The 21,100-nt window shown below is 36.1% G+C and overlaps 1 protein-coding gene across 15 annotated transcripts in view; it reads right to left on the reverse strand.

Annotated features, from left to right (window-relative positions):
- Positions 1-21,100, reverse strand: part of ANAPC10 (anaphase promoting complex subunit 10) — a 78,581-nt gene that overhangs the window by 39,388 nt on the left and 18,093 nt on the right. For 8 of the 15 annotated variants that reach the window (XR_014069395.1, XR_014069392.1, XR_014069394.1 and 5 more), the window contains exons 3-4: positions 16,548-16,638; positions 6,183-6,303 (exon numbers count right to left, since the gene is read on the reverse strand). Coding sequence is in view for 11 of the 15 variants with exons in the window: in XM_081544210.1 (XP_081400336.1) it covers positions 6,183-6,303; positions 16,548-16,638 (212 nt within the window). In the remaining 4 variants the exon portion in view is untranslated. Of the gene's footprint in view, positions 1-48; positions 110-4,855; positions 5,988-6,182; positions 6,304-16,547; positions 16,639-21,100 lie in introns of those variants that run through there. The other 7 variants (XM_081544214.1, XM_081544211.1, XM_081544213.1 and 4 more) reach the window with 2 other exon arrangements.

Genomic DNA, 21,100 nt, shown 5'->3' on the forward strand with positions numbered 1-21,100 from the left:
CTAAGCTTCTACTTACACATGGATGATTCCCAAACCTATACCTCTAACCTAGACTTGTTTCCTCAGGTTCAGCTTCATGGACCTGACTACCCACTGAAAAGTCTTCCATCTGAAAAGATACAAGAAATCAGGGGCAAAATTAATCTCATTAGCTTAAACTTTCTCTCTATCCCCACCTCTATGGTCCTTACTCTATATTCCATTTCCAATTAAATCGCAATATTCAACCAGACGCCAGACATGAGAAGAATTCTGCATGTCCCGTTCTACCTACCTGAATCCCCTGCTGATACTCCCAGGTACCAATCATTCACACATCCTTTGGATTCTACTTCAAACACATCCCTTCTTCTTGAACCCAACCACTCTCACCTTAGTTAAATCCTCGTAATTTGTACCCTGATGCCCTGGAGGAGGAAATGGAGACCCACTCCAGTTTTCTTGCCTGAAAAATCCCATGGACAGAGGAGTCTGGTGGGCTACAGTTCAAAGGGTGGCAAAAGAGTCGGACACGACTGAGCACGCAAGCCCGCTCTCAGGACTACATGCCTGGTTTTCACACTGCTCCTGTCCTACGATAGCCAGGATTTCACTTTATCAATGTTTCCTCATCTCAAGTCTAAGCTCCCAAGAAGTCTGACAGCAGGCACAATCTGACTTTCATCTATATCATTTTCAGTGGAACAATTATGTGTTTACTCTACAAAAAAAGGTAAACTCCTTACGTACACAGGCCATTACCATCACAGTAAACATGCTGAAAGAATAAACACTTTTCCAGTCTTTCCTGAGACACCTCACACCTACCCAGCTGTCAGGCATGCCAAACTCCTGGCATTTCTGCCATCATGCCAGGCCTGCATGCTTCCATAACCTTTGTATGGAACCTTCGTGTTGAAACAGCTCCATTTTATTCTCCACCTGAGTAGGCTTTACATCTATCCTTCAGATTCAGTCGAACCATCACCTCTTTTAGAAAAAATTTTCAAACTATTACTATCATTAAACTTTAAATTAAAAAAATTTTAAACTATTGTGTTCTCATACACGCTGCGTGTATTTACTAGACTAAATTGTAATTGTTGATTTATTTGCCTGTCTCTTCCACCAGACTGCAAAGTGCTTGAAGGCAGAAATAGTGACTATCTCTGCTATAACCCTTGTACCTAATACAGTGTCTGGCACTTAACAGCCTCTAAATAAATATTTACTGAACAAAGCATGAATCTGTCTTACATGGGAATGCCAGGCTATGCAAAAAATCTGTAGTTTAAGTTTGTGGTCAAACAAAAAACAAGAGATACAAGAATGTTCCTCTCCTAAAAATATACTATTCTATTCTGTAATATATTTTAGCTTCAAGAAGAAACATACGCCAAATGCACAGTTATCTCAACTCCATTTTAGAAATAAGTAATGTATGCACTAATAATTATGAATATTTTTCACTATGTTTAGAAAGGGATAAAAGGCAACACTATTTCTAGCCAAAAAATTGTACCACACCAAAATATTCTACACTAACTTCAAAATGTCCTAAAATTAGTTATAAAAACCAATTTAAAAAATATTTTCTTTCCAATTAGCTAAATTCAATAAAAACTATTTTTTCCAAAGGCTCAGTAAATTAAACACTGTCTTATCAAACCAATTTATGTCTGTAGATACTGCCTAAATCATTCTACTTTATATCAAGTTGTTTAAAATAGGCCTCTCATAAGAAAGTAAATAAAAGTAGATTTTAAGATCAATGGAGAGAGTCAGAGCCTTTGTCTGCATCTCTGCACTCTACCACACACATTAATGGAACGCAAATTATAATAGTAAATGTTATTTTAACAGAAGAGCTGACTTATTAACCACTTCTGTCAAAGTACCATATATGGACTCTCATAGCCATGCTACTGATTTAAGACACAAGGTAGACAGCCAAAATGCTCGCCCACATGGAAGAAAAGGAAAATATCATTATGGCTCTCTTAACATTAAAGACTTGTTTCAAGCCTCCTCTTAAAAAAAAAACAAAAAAACACTTGGTAAGAGCTTTATCATCTGAAGACAAAAGCAAGGCTTAAAATTCACTTAAGTGCTCAATTTTGGGCTCCATCAGTACTTTATCCTCTTGTGGCTACAAATTTTAGAAGTAAAATACTAACAATGAACCTAAGGACAACTTTCACATATGCTGAAAACATCTGGTTAACCTTAAATTAGCAAGCTGTTTTTCATAAACTGTGTAGAAATAATTTTGAGAGCTGCCACTACATGTCTAATAAACAACTTTAGTTTTATATTTGAGAACAAAAATTTCTACAATAGTTTTTTTTTTTAATGGGAATGAGAATACACACAGAGATAAAAAGAGAACTGTCTTTAGTAATTTTCTTAAAAACTTTTTATTTTGTATTGGAGTATAGCTGATTAACGTTATAACAGTTTCAGGTGAACAGCAAAGGGGCCCAGCCATACGTATATATGTTATCTATTTGCCCAGTTAGAAAACTGAAAAGGACTTTAAATTTTCTTGGATTTTAGCTGGGGATGTATTCTAAAATGATACATTTAATACACAGTAGTATTCTGGTTACTCATGCTAAACAACAAAAAAATTTCCTTCACACATATTTTCCCTTCTGAAAGAAAGCAAAGGAAAAGAACATTAAACCAAAACATAATGCTAAAATACAAAGGATTTAAATAGTTAAAAAGAAACTATATCTTTATTTGAAAACATCTCTAGAATAAATTCCTGGACAACATGAACATGATTTCTCGCATAAAAGTAACAGAACTGAGATTAAATACATTGAAAAGATAATGACACACTCTGAAATGCTAAATTCTTAATTCCATATAGAAATAGTCTCTTCTGCAGAAGCAATAAATTATAAACATAAAATGTTCTTGGGCTGTTGGTTTCCAATTTGTGTAGGATAGATAATTTTGAAAACAGGAAAGCAGAATGAGCAGCATAAATAAATTCAACTCTGGTATGAAAAATGTTCTAATTGGCCAAACCCAGTGTCAGTATCTTGCATCCATTAGACAGAAAGTCTAAACTTCATTTCTGTTTTAAGTTCCTCTTCAGGAATACAGGTTAAAATGTGCATTCTAGAATAGTTAAGGAAGGGCCTGATCTTTTTGCAGTGACTTTTCAACAGAGGAAACAAAGATCTACATATAATGTCATACTTTATAACTGAGATGAAAGAAAATATATGATAGAAAACTAGTACTAGTTGGATAAACAGGAGGACCGATAAGTTTTTCTCACCCTGAACTATAATTTTTTTCAAAGTTGCTATTTCAAATCAGTAACAAAGTTACAGAAAATAGACTTTAGAGTGTTTCAAGTAAACAAATCCATAATTTCTAGTAAAAAAGGAAAACCTATTAAAACACTCCAATACACACTACACCCTCCAGTGGGCAAGCATCCATGGAAAAATATAAAAAGATTTAGTTGGATTTTCCACTCAGTTAAATCAGTCCTATAACTAATAAAATGATGGTTCTAAAAACCTCATAAAAGCTCACACTATTTTAATCACTTGTCTTAATATCTGAGTTAGAAAAAGCAAAGACTTTTTCAAAGTAACAACTTAGGTGTTATAGAGGAGTAACGTTAAGAAAATAAAATCATGCTCTGCTTATCTTTCCTTAAAAAACAAAGTGCTATCAAATTCTTACTTCTTTAACTTACAAAAGAAAAAAGGTAAACAGAATAAATCACATATAAAGATGTATAATTAAAGATAAAAGTATTCTTTATACTATGAGCTGCAAAGGCAGCACTAATATTTTAAAGCAAAATCCAAAAATTATGGTTCCTTAGCGAGAACTGTGGCAGAGAAACAGTATGTTCATTAAGTTTTTCAGGAAAACAACTTACATTATCACCTGGTAATATTTATTATTATTGGTCTCATGAGGCTATGTGGTCACTACACAGAAATATAAACACACTTAGAGACTATTTAAAAGAGCCCTTATTCTATATGGCTAATGTTTCATGACTTAAATGATATAATAAAAGCAAAGACTAGATTAAAAGTATTCTACAACGGTCCAAATATTCTTTAAACTTTCTATACTTTACAAGTACAAACATATATTTAATACATGTCTAGAAATCAGACATGAAGACTACAGTTCCAAAAATGCATTAAAGAATTAATACACTCTTGAAAATACTAGTGCAACTAGGACTACTTGAGGTATTCAACTTAATCTCTAAATTTAGGAGAATAGCAATTAAAGGACAACAGTGACATCTAGTGGACATTATAAATATATATCATATATATCTTGGATCAAAACATTTTCTTCCTAGTGTTTCACTTATTTCAACCTGTCTGAAGAACTGTATGACAAATCTTTAGTTCTAAATCAAAACAAGCTGACTCTGCTCCCAAAGGCTTCTCAATATGAGTGACCCAATCATGTGATAAATATAAAATGTTTAGTAATTGAAGCGTAAGAAGTAAATATCTCAAGGCTTTAAAGTACTAACTGAATGTATCAAATACATGACTAGTTGACTAATAAAAGTCTAGCAAATGGTCCAATATGACTATGATAATAAAATTTTTAATGATTCTGAATGAAAAAAGTAAAAATTGAAAAAAATTTAAATGAAGAAAATTCAGATCTGATCTATTTATGAATTTATTCAAGCACAGGAAGTACAAATTAACCAGTATGGTCTGTCAAGAGAAAATAAGAAATGTTTTTAAACTAGAATAAGACTATCTTTTTTATGGCAATTTTTCAAAACCAAATTAGTCCTTGAGAAAATTTACAGAATTACTCTTTAAAAATAAAGGAAGATAATAACTCTGAAGAAGACCAAGTATTCATCTCAAAAAGCAATGAATTTATTTCAAAGAAGATCAAACAACAATAATACCTGTGGACAATGTACTTACTTATTATTTGTTAATGTATAAGCAAATTTCACAAGAGGAAAACACTGCACTTGATGAGAAAATAATGAAAGTATACATGATTTTTATTAATTATTCTACTACTAACTCAGGGAAGAAATATAAATGTAGATAGATCTAAATATAAACACCAAGTCAAATAAGAGTCCAGGCCACAATTTAACTAGAAGTCTTTCAAAAATTATAGGTCCTTCCCAGGTTTCTCAGAACCACCTAATTTAAAAGATTTTAATGACTATTTGAGCTCAAAGATTTTCTGAAAAGAAAAAATGTTAATAAGTGTCACAATTTTCCAAGCGTACATTTCAAAATCATTGAAAATATCTCTGGAATGTAAATATTTAGAGATTAATAAAATTCAGGTCACAAAAGCACAGTCTATTGGCTTCAGAAAGTTGTCAGAAGATGAATAAATTGTAATCTATTCAAACAATGGATTACAACTCAGAAATCCAAAAAATGAAGTACTGATACATGTAACAACATGGATGAATCTCAAAAAAATTAGGCTGAGCGAAAGAATCTTTACCTAAAAGTATACTCTGTATGATTCATTTATATGACATTCTAGAACAGGCAAAACTGATTTGTGGTATGAATGAATGAATGAACAAACAAAATCACAACACTTAACCACTGAGGGTAAGACTGACTAGAAAGAAACACAAGGGAATTTTCTGGGGAATGGAAAGTTCTATATCTTAACAGGAGTTGGGGTTATACAGATGTATTATACGTTTGTCAAAACTCACCAAATGATATAATTAAGATCTGTGCAAAACTTACATAAATTTTACCTTAAAAAATGAACCTTTAGAAATATTAACAACTCTAGTTATCATATACCATGCTAAAGTATTTGGGGTGAAATGCAGAAATATCTACAACCTATTTTGAAATGCACATAAAAATGAGATAATGAACAGACTATAATAAAGCAAATATAGCAAAACACTAACAATTGTATAACCTAGAATATGAGTATGAGTATGCTGGGGTTCACTATTTAGTTCTTTCAGCTTTTCTTCCCATAATAAAATACTGGAGAAAAAATACAGACAACAATCAGAATTCAGAAGAAAATTAAAAATATAAAAAATATAAAATGTTTTCTAAAATATTAATACTTTCCCTTTTATAAATTAACATTTTAATCTGTTTAATGTCAAAAGTGACCATCTTCTAAACAGCAAATGTTACTGGACAAAATATTTTAAAAAATTTTAAAAGACATACCCGAATTTCTTGAAGGTTGTGAAAATTATTTCCTACTCTGACTGAGATCTTGCTTGGAGTGTAGCTTTCATCAGATTTGTAATCTGCATAAATACATAATGTCTTCACTGTTGTTTTTCTTCTAAAAGCAATAAAGGAAAAACAACATGCTTTTATGATGTGGAAAGATTATATCCCAAACATCTTATCTTCTGATTTTAAAAGTCATATTTTGCTAAAATGAGTATTTGGATCAATGATTTCCATGTCCTTTAACAATAATAAAAATGAAGAACATGTGAAAAAACAGATTCACGTTACTTTTACAGACATCTCTCACCTAGAACATGGTCAAGAGGCAGATGCTAAAGAAGGAACAGTTGAGCCAAAGTAGGTACCTTAGAGCGCAAATGAGCACTGAAGCTTCAGTTCTCCTCACTTGTGTTTTAGACGAAGAAAATTATCCTAACAAGCTTGGTTTTCTTTTCTAGTTAGTACTTACTTAATGTCCTATGTTAATACTTGAAAATAACTAGCTAAGTGAGAAACTAAGTCTAGCAAAGAGAAAAATGTTTAAAAAATAGAAAGTATAATCTTATTACTCAGTGCAAGAAATAAAATTCTACTCTTTTAAAATATACATCTTAGAAAAATAAGTAAAGACTATGTAACAAAAATTAACCTTAGAAAACTGCTAGTGGCCAAAAAAAATTAAAATATGTTCAATCTCCAATAATAAAAGAAATAGGAAATTAAAACATAGACTTTTTTTTATCATATTGGGAAATATGAAAATAACTGATAATACTCAAATATGATTAGGAAAACATACATTCATGGCCATTTAATAGATGCAAAGTCTTTGACTCACAAAGAACTTCTTAGAATGCATTAAAAAACAATAATAACACAACTACTCTAAAACAGATAAAGAGAAATGTTTATTGTCCTACAGTTAAATCACTGAAAAATTATAAATAACCTAAATGTCCATCTCAATAGAGAATTAAACAAATTACAATACACCAATTCAATGAAATATTATACAACTACTTAAGATACACACAGATATACAGTTAAAGTAGGGGAAAAAGCAGATTATAAAACAGAATGAAAAAAAGGATCTCATTTTGGGAAAAACAAAAAATTTTTAAAGTCAAATAAACCTACGTAACGTACAGAAAAAGGCCTACATACAACCATACAAAAATAGTAAAAGTGAGTATTCTGATGGTATAGAGCTTATTTTCTTTTTTATGATTTCTATATTTTCTGATTAATGTCTTAAAATAAGCATGTATTATTTTGGTCATTGGGGGAAAAAAACAGACAATTTAAACATCAACCAAAATAACCATTAAGAAGTCTATCTCAACGTGATTTAAAAGTTAAGATCTGGTATAAACTGGCACTCACTTAATAACAATGAGCTACTTGAACAGAAGCAGTCTGTGTCAAAAGTCGGTCTATAAAAACAGCAGGGGATCTGTAGCTTAGTGAGGGCACCAAACTTCTATAGCCTAGGCTTTTCATCAGAAAGGAATGGGGAAAGTTAAGGGCTGTTCCTCAAATAAGAAAGACAGATCAAGATGTAAAATGCTAAATACTCAGGAATTGCTGACAGGATAAATGCCATTAACAGATTTTCAAAAGAGGCCAGCGGTATCAAACAGACATCATTCTCTGTCTGCTGGGCCAGGAAGGAGACAGGAGGGGCAACACAGGAAGAAGGGGAAATTTTGAAGGGCATACAAAAGATCTTTTCCCTGATACACCAGCCATAAATGGGCAGTGAAAGGTCCTTCTTATCGTGGAAAGATCAAAGATCATGAAGATGACTCTTAAGGATTCCTTTTTCTTTCTTAACAAAAGCAGATCTAAAGGATCAAACTTTCTGCTCAGAATAATTTCATCTCTGTTATTAAATTCAGGATAATTTAGTCACTGAACCTAAATATAATCAGAGTTAGGTTAGAAAGGCAAAGGATAATAACAACACTAATGATTATAAACACAACAGCAACAGCAGAAACAGTGAGTGAATAAGTGAATATACTCGGTGTCTGGCCCAGAATCAACGTTTTATATATATATTATCTCATTGACTCCTCAACCCTATGATATAGGAACTATTATCACCTCAATTTTACTGATTAAAGAAAAAAAAAAGTAACTCAGGTTAGTAACTGGCTTAAGGTCAAAAAGCTAGTAAGTGGACAGAGCCAGAGTTCACACATGTGTCTGCTTGCCTCACAGGATCTTAACTACCATCACCTTTCTATTAATTGTATTTTAGCTTATTCAACATTGCTGTTGACACCATTTAACAGTAGCGTGTAGATGTTTATAATTCTTTAAATTTGATCTACATCATGGGTTCTTACCCTCGGGTCTATGATTTAATGGCTCAGTTGTATCTGACTCTTTGCAACCCCATGGACTGTACCCCGCCAGGCTCCTCTGTCCATGGGATTTCCCTGGCAAGAATACTGGAGTATTCTTCTCCAGAGGATCCCAGGGATGGAACCTGGGTCTCCTGCACTGCATGCAGATTCTTTACCAACAGAGCTACCAGTAAGCCAGGTCTATGTAGCCCCAGAAATCATAGGTATAACTTATACTATATATGTAGTTTCATTAGATTTGCGAAGCAAACTGTGCCTCACCAAAAATTTAAAACTATTACTCCATAAAGCCTTTTAAACTTATGTATAAATTTTATCTCGTGGTAAACTTAAAAAATAATATTGCATAGAAATCATGCTGTTTGTCCAATGGCAATGCATGTGGGACGGGTAAATGCATAGATTATGAGACACAGACAGCTACTCAAACTGCTCAAATCATCATAATAACAATCCCCATAACTGAATGCTTACTATATGCCAGGCATCTTAGGATAAAGTACTGTAAGAAGGGAGAAGAAAGAGTGTAATCATTTCATTCTGATGACATAAGAAATCTTCCCAGCCTTTCTCTATCCCCTCACCACTGCTCTCCCCTTCCTCTGAGAAAGAGTTTGGCAGGAAGCAAACATGCGCTTAGATCCTTCACATCACACATTTAATAGGGGCTGGCTCTACCCGTCTAGCACTTTCATGACTGGATATCATTGAACCCTAAATATAGTTTGCCAGGCCTAAAATATTTACTGTCGACCCCATTACAAAGAGTTTGCTGACTTCCACCCTAGAGTAAAAGGTACTCTAGGTTCCCGGTAAAGAGGCTTAAGTCAAGCCTAAAAAAGATCAAGTTGATTCTTTTTTTTTTTAATAAAGAAACTAGGTTTTGTTTGTTTTTTTTTCTGTGCTGGGTCTTTATTGCTGCTTGGGGTTTTCTCTGATTGCAGTGCATGGCTTCTCATTGCAGTGGCTTCTCTGTTGCAGAGTACAGGCTCTACAGTGCACAGGCTTCAGGAGCTATGGCACATGGGCTGAGCAGTTGTGGGGCCAGGGCTCTAGAGCACAAGCTCAATAATTGTGGTGCACAGCAGGTGGTACCTTTTCGGACCCAGGATCAAACCCATGTCTCATGCATTGGCAGGTGAGCCACCAGGGAAACCCCGTCAACTTTATTTCTGAGTAACTAAGCTGACTGCCAGAGCAAAGTCCAATTACCTTAAAAAAAAAAAAAATCCAACACTCAACTTGGTAAAATTTACTATATCCACCATCTAATCAAAAATTACTATGAAGAATCAGAAAAATATGACCCATAATGAGGAAAAATCAGTCAATTAAGGCAGCTAAAGAAAAGACAGAAATGATGGAATTAAAAAGTAGTAACTTAAAAAGAGAAAACATAAATATGTACCTATAGGTATATAACAAACCACCTCAAAACTTGGTGACTTAAAAAAATAATTTTTTGTTTGTTTATGAATCTGGAATTTGGACAGGGCCCAGAAGGCAATGGCACCCCACTCCAGTACTCTTGCCTGCAAAGTCCCATGGATGGAGGAGCCTGGTAGGCTGCATTCCATGGGGTTGCTAGGAGTCGGACACGACTGAGCGACTTCACTTTCACTTTTCACTTTCATGCATTGGAGAAGGAAATGGCAACCCACTCCAGTACTCCTGCCTGGAGAATCCCAGGGACGGGGAAGCCTGGTGGGCTGCAGTCTATGGGGTCACACAGAGTCGGACATGACTGAAGCGACTTAGCAGCAGAAGGGAAGGCTCCACATAGCATCGGGTGTGACTACTTGACTTGAGGGCTGAAGGATGAGCCTCTAGGTGGCTCACCAATACAGCTGGCAAGCTGTGCCGCTTTTCAGCTGGGAGCTTAGCTGAGGACTTGGGTTTTGATTCTTTTTTTTTTATGGGTTTCTCTATTTGATATAGGTTTTCTCACAACATAGTAAATGAGTACCAAGGGAAAGAATTCATTAAAGAGACAGAGAACAAGGAAGAAACTGACTTTTATGACCAGATCTTAGAAATAACAGTAGTATAACATCCCTCTTCATTAGAAAGTAGCAAAGCTAAAGAAGAGCATATGCAATGGGAAATAATAATGTGAAGTGTCAGTTGCTCAGTCGTGTCCGATTCTTTGCGATCCCATGGACTGTAGCCTGCCAGGCCTCTGTCCATGGGATTCTCCAGGCAAGAATACTGGAGTGGGTTGCCATTTCCTTCTTCAGAATAATGTGAACATACTGGAAAATATTGTCTCCCTTTCTTGGAAATCACAGGGTGGGACTGCGAGTTCAAACCTTCTGGTCACATGGCTGATTCTCTCCACAATTAGCTCCCACCCTTGAGCAGAATCCAAAAGTCCCCTTCCCTTAAATGTTTTCAAGAACCTGAGAGCAAGAAGTCAAATATCATCCCATTGCTCTTATCATTCAGGAAATTCCAAGGGTTTAGGGAGCTGTGAGCCAGGAAGTAAGAATGAAGACCAAGTATATATGAGACATCTGAATAACCAATGTATTTTTCTTACAAATCACACTATTGCAATAACGGAATATTGGTAACAACTTTGGGCCAATTAGATGAATTTTGAAAACAACTTATCAAAACTGATTTAATAAAACAGATCATCAACAAGAACCTACTATTTAGCACAGGGAACTCTACTCAATATTCTGTAGTAACCCATATAAGAAAAGAATCTGAAAAACAATGAATATATATATATACACACACACACACATAAAACTTAATCACCTAGCTGTACACCTGAAACTAACACAACATTGCAAATCAACTATACCCCAATATAAAATAAAAATTACACTAAAAAGTAATTTTAAAACCTGCTGACAACTGAGGCATAAAAAAACTATATTTTTCTGGAGGGAGAAATGTATCAATGAAATGGGATAGAAACTGGTAATTAAAGAGAAAATCTGTGCTATGGCAAAAAAGAAAGCTGATTCAGGCATAGAAGATTAATTAAAGAAATAATAAATTGTATGTTAAAAAAAACAACTTCACATAAAGAAAACACTGGAAACAGATAGCTTCAATGGTTAATTTTATCAAATATTTAAGCAAGTGCTGTGCTGTATTTAGTTGTTCAGTTGTATCCAACTCTTTGCAACCCCATGGACTGAGCCCATGAAGCACCTCTGTCCATGGGGATTCTCCAACCAAGAATATTGGAGTGAGTTGCCACGCCCTCCTCCAGGGATCTTCCCATCCCAGGAATCAAACTCAGGTCTCCTGCACTGCAAGCAGATTCTTTGCCATCTGAGCCACCAAGGAAGCCCATCTAAGCAAGAAATAATAGCAATTCTATATGAATTCTAGTGAACCTGCCTGCCATTGCTGAAGACATAAGAGATGCAGGTTTAATCCTTGGGTCGGAGGAGATCCCTGGAGAAGGGCATGGCAACCCACTCCTGCATTCTTGCCTGGAAAATCCCATGGACAGAGGAGCCTGGTGGGCTACAGTCCATGGGGTTGCAAACAGTTGCACATGACTGAAGCAACTTAGCATGCACGTAGACTAAAAAGCAATGGAAAAGAACAATGAAATTAAAAGCTGTTTCTTTGAAAAGATAAACAAAATTAATAAATCCTTAACCAAACGCATCAAGAAAAAAAGAGGGAGGGACCAAATCAATGAAGTCAGAAATGAAAAAGGAAAAGTTACAACCACAGCACAAAATACAAAGAATCGAAAGAGACCACTATGAGCAACTAATAAAAGGGACAACCTAGAAGAAATGGACAGATTCTTAGAAAGGTATACAACCTCCCAAGACTGAACCAAGAAGAAATAGAAAATATGAGCAGATGAATTACCAGTACTGTAACTGAATCAGTAATTTAAAAACTCCCAACAAGTAGAAGTCTAGGACCAGATGGCTGCAGGAACTATGAACTTCATTTGGAGAAGAGTTAACACATCTTTCTTAAACTAGTCCAAAAAATTGCAGAGGGAGAAATACTTCTAAACTCATTCTATGAGGACACCATCACTCTGATACCAAAACTGGACAAAGATACAACAAAAAAGGAAAATTACAGGCCAATATCACTGATGAACACAGGTGCAAAAATTCTCAATAAAATATTAGCAATCTGAAACCAACAATACAGTAAAAGGATCATACATCATGATCAAGTGGGATTTATCCCAGAGATGCAAGGATATTTCAATATCCTCAAATTAATTAATGAAATACACATTAACAAATTGAAGAATAAAACAATATCATCATCTTAAGAGATGTAGGTAAAGTTTTTGATAAAATTCAACATCCAGTTATGATAAAAACTCTTCAGAAAGTGGGCATAGAAGGAACATACCTTAACAGAATAAAGGGCATATACAACAAACCCACAGCTAACATCATAGTCAATGGCAAAAAGCTGAAAGCATTTCCCTTAAGATCAGGAACAAGACAAGGATGCCCACTTTCACCACTTTTATTCAACATAGTTTTAGAAGTCCTAGCCACAGCATTAAGAGAATAAAAAGAAATAAAAAGAATTCAAATTGGAAAAGAAGTAAAACTGTTACTGTTTGCAAATTACATGATGTTATACCTAGAAAATCCCAAAGACACTACTAAAAAACTACTACAGCTCATCAGTGAATTCAGTAAAGTTGCTGGATAATAAGTTTAGACAGAAATCTGTTGCATTTCTATATACTGCAATGAAATACCAGAAGAGAAATTAAGGAAATAATCTCATTTACCATCATATCAAATGAGAATAAAATACCTAAAAATAAACCTACCTAAGAGGCAAAACACCTGTATTGATCATCAAAAACTGATCATAAGATGGTGATGAAAAAAATTAAAGACAATACACACAGATGGAAAGATACACTGTGTTCCTGGACTGGAAGAATCATTATTGTTAAAATTACCATAATACCCCAGGCAATCTACAGATTCAATGCTATCCCTATCAAATTATCAATGGCATTTTTCAAAGAACTACAAGAAAATATTTTTAAAATTTGTATGGAAACACAAAGATGCCAAATAGTCAAAACAATCTTCAGAAAGAAGAATGGAGCTGGAGGTATCACACTCCTTGACTTTAGACTACTACAAAGCTACAGTCATCAAAACAGTATAGTACCAGCACAGAAACAGACATATAGATCAACGAAACAGGACAGAAAGCCCAGAAATAAATCAATGTGCGACTGTGTGCCTGCTAAGTCACTTCAGTCATGTCCAACTCTGTGACCCTATGGACTGTAGCCCGCCAGGCTCCTTTGTCCATGGAATTCTCCAGACAAGTATACTGGAGTGGGCTGCCATGCCCTCCTCCAGGGGATCTTTCTGACACAGGGATCAAACCTGCATCTCTTGCATCTTCTGCAATGGCAGATGGGTTTTTTTACTGCTAGCACTACCTGGGAAGTTCTAAATCCATGCACCTATGGTCAGTTAATCTGCAGCAAAGGAGGCAAGAATATACAATGGAGAAAAGATGGTCTCTTCAATACATGGTGTTGGGAAAACTGGACACCTATATGTGAAAGGATGAGATTAGAACATTCTCTAACACAACACACAAAAATAAATTCAAAATGGATTAAAGACCTAAATGTAAGACCAGATACTGTAAAACTCCTAGAGGAAAACACAGGCAGAACACTCTGTGACATATATTGCCACAATATATTTTTGGATCTGTCTCCTAAAGGAAATAAAAAAAAATAAATAAACAAAAGGAACCTAATAAAAGCTTTTGCATAGCAAAGGAAACTATATACAAAATGAAAAGACAACCTACAGATGGAGAAAATATTTGCAAATGAGGCTACCAACAAGGGATTAATTTCCAAAATACATAAACAGTTCATAAGGCTTAATAAAAAAAAAAAACCTCAATAAAAAAATGAGCAGAATACCTAAACAGATATTTCTCCAAAGAAGACATACAGATGCCAAACAGGCACATGAAAAGATTCTCAATATTACTAATTATTACAGAAATCAAATCTACAATGAGGTATCATCTCATACCAGTTGGAATGGCTATCATTAAAAAATCTACAAATAATAAATGCTGGAGAGGGTGTGGAGAAAAAGGAACCCTCCTACATGGCTGGTAGGAATGTAAATTGGTGCAGCCACTACGGAGAATAATATGAGGAAGGAAGTAAAAGTCACTCAGTCATGTCCGACTCTTTGCAACCCCATGGGTTATACAGTCCATGGAATTCTCCACTCCAGAAGGGATCTTCCCAACCCAGGGATCAAACCCAGGTCTCCCGCATTGCAGGCACATTCTTTACCAGCTGAGCCACCAGAGAAGCCCAAGAATACTGGAGTGGGTAGCCTAGCCCTTCTCCAGGGGATCTTCCCGATCCAAGAATTGAACTGGGGTCCCTTACATTGCAGGCAGATTCTCTACCAACTGAGCTATCAGGGAAGCCCTGGATAATAGTATAAAGGTTCTTTAAAAAAGCTAAAACTTGAGTTACCATATGATCCAGGAACCCCAATCATGGGCATATATCTGGAGAAAACTATAATTCAAAAAGACTGAGGCACCCCAATGTTCACTGCAGCATAATTTATAATGGCCAAAAAATGGAAGAAACTTAAATGTCCAAAGACAACTGGATAAAGAAGACATGGTATATATGCACAATGGAATATTACTCAGTCATAAAGAAGCATGAAATAATGCCATTTGCAGCAATATGCATGAACCTAGAGATTATATTAAGTGAAGTAAGTCAGACATACAAAGACAAATATCAAATATCACTCACACATAGAATCTAACAAAATGATATAAATGAATCATTTACAAAACAAATCCACGTATTGACAGAAAACAAACGTAGGGCTGCCAGAGAAAATAGCAGGTGGTGGGGGAGGGGAGGGCAGACAGATAAATTAGGAGTTTGGGATTAACATACATACACTATTGTATATAAAATAAAATAAAACAAGGACCTTTACAATTACTAATTAGAACAGCTAAATTCAGTGATTATGCACTGCCTGCAGCTGCTTTCATGCTGTAATGGCATTAATGAGTAGTTGCAACAGAGACCAGACAGCACAAAAGGCCTAAAATATTTACTACTGGATTTTTTCATAAGAAATGTGTTGATCTGTATTCTAGGACAATAAAAACAAACTAAAAATACTATGCTACAGAATGTTAAGATAGATGGTGTATATGGAGCAAGATAAGCAAGTTAACTGGTTTCTATCTATCAGTAAATTCAAAGCAACTGAAAAACATATGGCTGTTTTTCATTTACATCAAAATTAAGCATTTCAAAACTGAAAGTGTCCTTAGAGGTAATAAATTAGAATAAAATTTTCTTTCAAATGGAAGTACAAATATGAGAAGTTACATGAATGGTTTATACCTAACAAACTTACCATCATCACTTCTGGTATATTTAAAGTGATTTATTAAGGCGTTGCATTGGGTCATAAACAAAGCATATTTTTCTGATATAAATCATATTGCAAAGTATATCTGGCAAATATCTACATAAAAGGAACTGTGTAAATACCATGAAGAATACATAAGGAAAACAACAAGGTCCTACTATATATAGCACAGAGACCTACTAATATATTCAATATCCTATGATAAATCATAATGGAAAAGAATATTCTAAAAAAAGAATGTATATATACATATAAGTGAATCACTTTGCTGTATGGCAGAAATTAACACAACATTGTAAATCAACTATACTTCAACAAAAAGTATTGATTAAATGGAAAAAAAAAGAATTCATAAAGGATAAGACAGAGTAAACTTAAAACACAGAATCTAATTGAGTAGAAAAGTAATCTCTGAGGTTTATAAAGAGCAGAGTTAAGTGTACTTCACTATAATTTCTATATTTCCTTAAATTTTATGTAAATAAAATCAATTTCTTTATCCACTTATAACCTATACAAATTGAAAAATTAAAAAAATGTATTACCTGAATTGTATGTTCACTAAATGAGGCTGGGAGCCGTCTGATTGCCAGTAAGTTTCTAGATTGTCATCTCGTAACTGATCCACTCCAAATCCTAAAATCACAAGTGACAATGAATTCTCATGAAAAAGAAAGGGCCATATATTCAAAATATGAAACTACTATATATATTTGTCCAGCAAGTTTGATAAAGAGGATGGTCAGTACTGTGAAATTTAAATTAACCAAAATTCTCCCATCCTGTTAACCAGACCTCAATTCTTAGAAGCATAAAAAATTAATAAACAGAAATCTCAATTAAACAGAGTTGGGAGACCAGAGGGGGAGTTCTGACACCCTGTGACCATAACAGAACCAAAACGAAAAAGAAAGCCTCCTTTTCTTTCCTGGCAAGGACTCGGCCAGTGAAAAGCCACGGGCTTCTTGTTTATTAAAGCCCTCCCCACTTCTTTTTCCTCCCTGTAAAGGATGCACTTCCCTTCACTGCAGGGACTCGCACGTGGTTTACTGTGGTTGCAGACTCTGAATTGCAATTCTCTGCTGATCCTAAGCAAACCCATCTTTGCTGGAGAAATATCTGGCAGAACATTTATTTCAGAACAACACGGTGCTGGCCCACGCAGGGACTGGGGAAGAGCCGCCAAAGGTTTCAGGACTGGGGAGCAAACAGGTGCAAAACCCACCGTGAACCCACTCACTGTTTTCTCGCTGACACTGGAGTATGAAAGTAAGTCTTTCTCTTGGATCTGAGCACATGCCCTCTTTGCATTTGAAGCTCTCCAGGCTTTATTTGGGATCTATCTTAAGATTTCATCTCTTTGATTAAGGTTTCATCTCTTCGGTTAAGGCTTCGTCTCTTCAGTTAAGGCTTTGTTTTGTATACAAGTATTCATTTGGCAGGTCAGTCTAATTTTGAGATCAGACTGTTTCAACCAAAGCTGGCCGAAAATACCTTTGGCCCATTCATTTGGGAACAGGGGCTGTTTCCCTGAAACTGTTCCAGTTTTCTTCATCCTATTTCTTTGGAAGGGGCTCTCCTCTTGAAACTGGCTAAAAAAAAGTCTTTGGCCTGCCTCCTCCAAACCAAGCTGTCTCCTTCAAACTGGCTGGAATTAGCCTGCAAGTTGTTTGAATTGAGCTGTCTGTGCTGTAAGCTGTTTAGAAATTGTTCTTTTATTCCAGAGAAAAACCTCAGAGAAATGAGATCCTAGTCATTGAAACATTTTGAATGTGCCCGCCCCCTAGGAGGACTCCAGATGATTTTATGTTTAAAAGCTGAAGTCCTTCCTCAGGCACATTTAACTAAATGGACCAACGTGACCAAAGGCAATTTAGAATATCAACGGCCATTACAGAGAACTTTTGAAATTCCTAACTTAATTTCCTTAGAGCTGAATTGGACTACAATAGCTCAAAAATTTCCAGAACTGAGTGTAATGCTTATTTTGATTGATATTTTGAAGCTTCACAACATTATCAGGAGTCTAAAATTGTCTCTCTGCAAAATCAAATTTTAAGATGAACTGAGGCAAACAAATGATTAAAGAAAGATAAAATGGCTCCTGAAGCCTCAGGCTCTTCTTCCCTGGCTGCTCATAGGGGCCACCTCAGGCACCATCTTGTCACCCTCCCTCAGCTCCTCAGGCCAGACTCCACCTCTGGTGCCATCTTCCTCTTTCTCTTCTGTGCTGACGACACCTCCTCTGTTCCTTTCATTCCCCTATACTAATTCTCTCGCCAACCTTCCCCTTGTCTCTTAAACTCTGACAACTCCTTTTTCTTTAGAATTTGTCAGAATGTTCCTCTTTAAGCCTCCTAAGGATCTAGAGGCTAAACCCTTAATTTTTTTGGGGGGGGGGCGGGGAGAAGTATGTCTTCTCTTTTTTTTTTTTACTTTATTTTAATTGGAGGCTAGTTACTTTACAATATTGTAGTGGTTTTTGCCATACATTGACACAAATCAGCCATGGGTGTACATGTGTCCCCCATCCTGAACCCCTCTCCCACCTCCCTCCCCACCCCATCCCTCAGGGTCACCCCAGTGCACCAGCCCTGAGCACCCTGCCTCATGCATCGAACCTGGACTGGTGATCTATTTCCCATATGATAATATACATTAAATCCTTAATTTCTTATATTCCCCGGACCAAAACTGAACTGCAAGTCAAACTCAAAAATGGTCCCAAAGTAATTGAAGATTCTTACATATTCGCTACAGAATTTAATACAGTCATTAAAACTTACCAAGCTGGTTTCTCTGATTCCTATCAACTAGTTCATAGATAACTGGTGAAGGCCAGGGCCAGCACTGGATGAAAACCACTGATTGGGAAAATCCTGAAAGGTCTCTAGAATTACAACTGGGAGACCATCCTGCCAACTTATTACGTGACCAGCCTCAAGCAACCGACAGACAGCTTCATTGAGCAATTCCTGGGGCTTTTCCAAAGCTTGCTGATAGGAACAAAATTCAGACTTGCATACAAAAATCTGATGAAGCTGCTTATGATTATTATAATCAACTTCTAATTGTTTCTGAAGAAAATTCTGGCCTTCCATCTGAATGCTGATCCCACTCAGGTCACCTCTACTTCTGTTTATTAATGGGCTTACTCTTTCCCTTCTAGTAAAAAGGACCAGGATAGAATGGAAAACAATGTTCACTCCAGATATAGTTGATCTGGTGAGCTAGTTCTCTTGCATTTTAGATGAGTCATTTCAAAGGAAGACTGCCTAAATTCTTAATTTTCAATTCAAGCAAATGAAGGCTCCTAAACAGAACCAGAACCCCCCAGGTTTCTGCTACTGCTGCAGAGTTAGGACACTGGAAAAAAGACCATTCCAAACGTGAGCGCTTTAGTGCTTTCAGCCCTCCACTCAGCCTCTCCGGTGTCCTCCCGGTTTTCAGTGACAGGGTCCGAGGAGCTACAGCGGCTCTTCTCAATCCTCTCAGTCAGTCTGGAGAAAGATTTCTCTAGAATGGAAAGGAGCCTCTTCCAGTCCTGACACTCTGTATACCCCACTGCTATAAAACAGCCCCTGTCTCACAGAACTAATAAAACAGCTCAAATAGTGTGGATCTCTGATCATCCTCAGGAGGTTCCTATCTCTGCACTTTTCCCTTTTGTCTAGGCCCTTTGAAGAGTTAAGACCTTTCCCCCCTCAGTTCCTCCACCACTATTCATTTATTAGGGGCCGAGACTTCTTAGTGAGTTATCATGCCAGAATTTCTTTCTTCCAAAAGGGAAAAATCATTAGACACTGACAGCAGTCATCAAAATAACAAAGTAGATGAATTAAATGACCCTTTGACATCTTGTTTGTTCCATCTCTGATGGTGCTAGAGCAGATTTCAGAAACACCCATCATTTTGTCCCTATGAAATCAACTACTACCCTCCTTACGGGCAAAATCTTCAGCTGATACTAACAAAATTCATAGCATATCTCCCATCAAGATTCAAACAACTCCTCAAGACCTCTTCCTAGAATTAATCAATTCCTTATAAGTAAAAACGTCCTTCAAGGCATAAAGCCAATAATACAAGATTGTAAGGTTCAAGACCTCATTATCCCTATGATACTCCAATTGTATTGATAGAGGTTTGTCCAAGACCTACTAGCAATAAACAACACTGTTATTTATCCCTGAACACCTTGCTGTCTCTAAATCCGTGTATGTTACTAACACCCATTCCCATCAGGAATAAATTCTTTAACTGTAACTGATTTACACAGTGCATTCTTTAGTACTCTAGTTGATGAAGTGAGCCAATACCTTTTTGCCTTAATTTGGGAAGAAATACAAGTCACCTAGATAATAAAGCCTCAGGGTTCTACTGAGGGTCCTTCTTTTTTCTCACAAATCCCAAAGGCTGGTCTGGATGACATAAAATTCCCTGGGGGTTCTGTCTGCTTTGTTGCAACATGTGAATGATTTGCTTCTTTGCTCTCCTTCTCAAGATTTCTCACAGGAAAACAGCCACCACTTAAAGCTCTCAGCCTTAAACCCTGTGGCAGAGGGATACTCCCCACTTGCCTTAGAGCCATTACAGCCACTGCCCTTTTGGTTAAGGTCACCAAAAAAACCATTGTGGAATCCCCTTTAACCACTTTTGTACCTGATGCAGTAGAAGCTCTCCTGAATTCTCATACTCAACATTTCTCAGTCAGCTGCCTCACCTCCTAAAAAATCCTTTGTACACTTCCTCACACAACTCTCTTACACTGTAAATGCCTGCACCCAGGACTCTTCGCTCCTCAGTCAGTTGTGAAGTCCTTCACAACTGCTCAACGCTGACAGACCACAGCCTGACTCCTTATGATGACCTACAGGAAACTGCTCTAGGTAACTTTGACTTCTCATGGTTCACTGATGGTTATTTAAAAGGTGACAAGGGCAAATATTGTGCTGGGTAAGCTATTACAATTCCCTCTTGATGCTGCTGAGGCAGTATCTTTACTATGGCTACTTCAGCCCAAAAGGCTGAATTATATACTCTTACATGATCCTGTACCTTAACCAAGGATAAAGCTGCTGATATTTACAGTGACAGT

This window comes from Giraffa tippelskirchi, chromosome 11, assembly GCF_054371585.1.
Source record: "Giraffa tippelskirchi isolate mGirTip1 chromosome 11, T2T-mGirTip1v1.2.pri, whole genome shotgun sequence".
Taxonomy (NCBI): domain Eukaryota; kingdom Metazoa; phylum Chordata; class Mammalia; order Artiodactyla; family Giraffidae; genus Giraffa; species Giraffa tippelskirchi.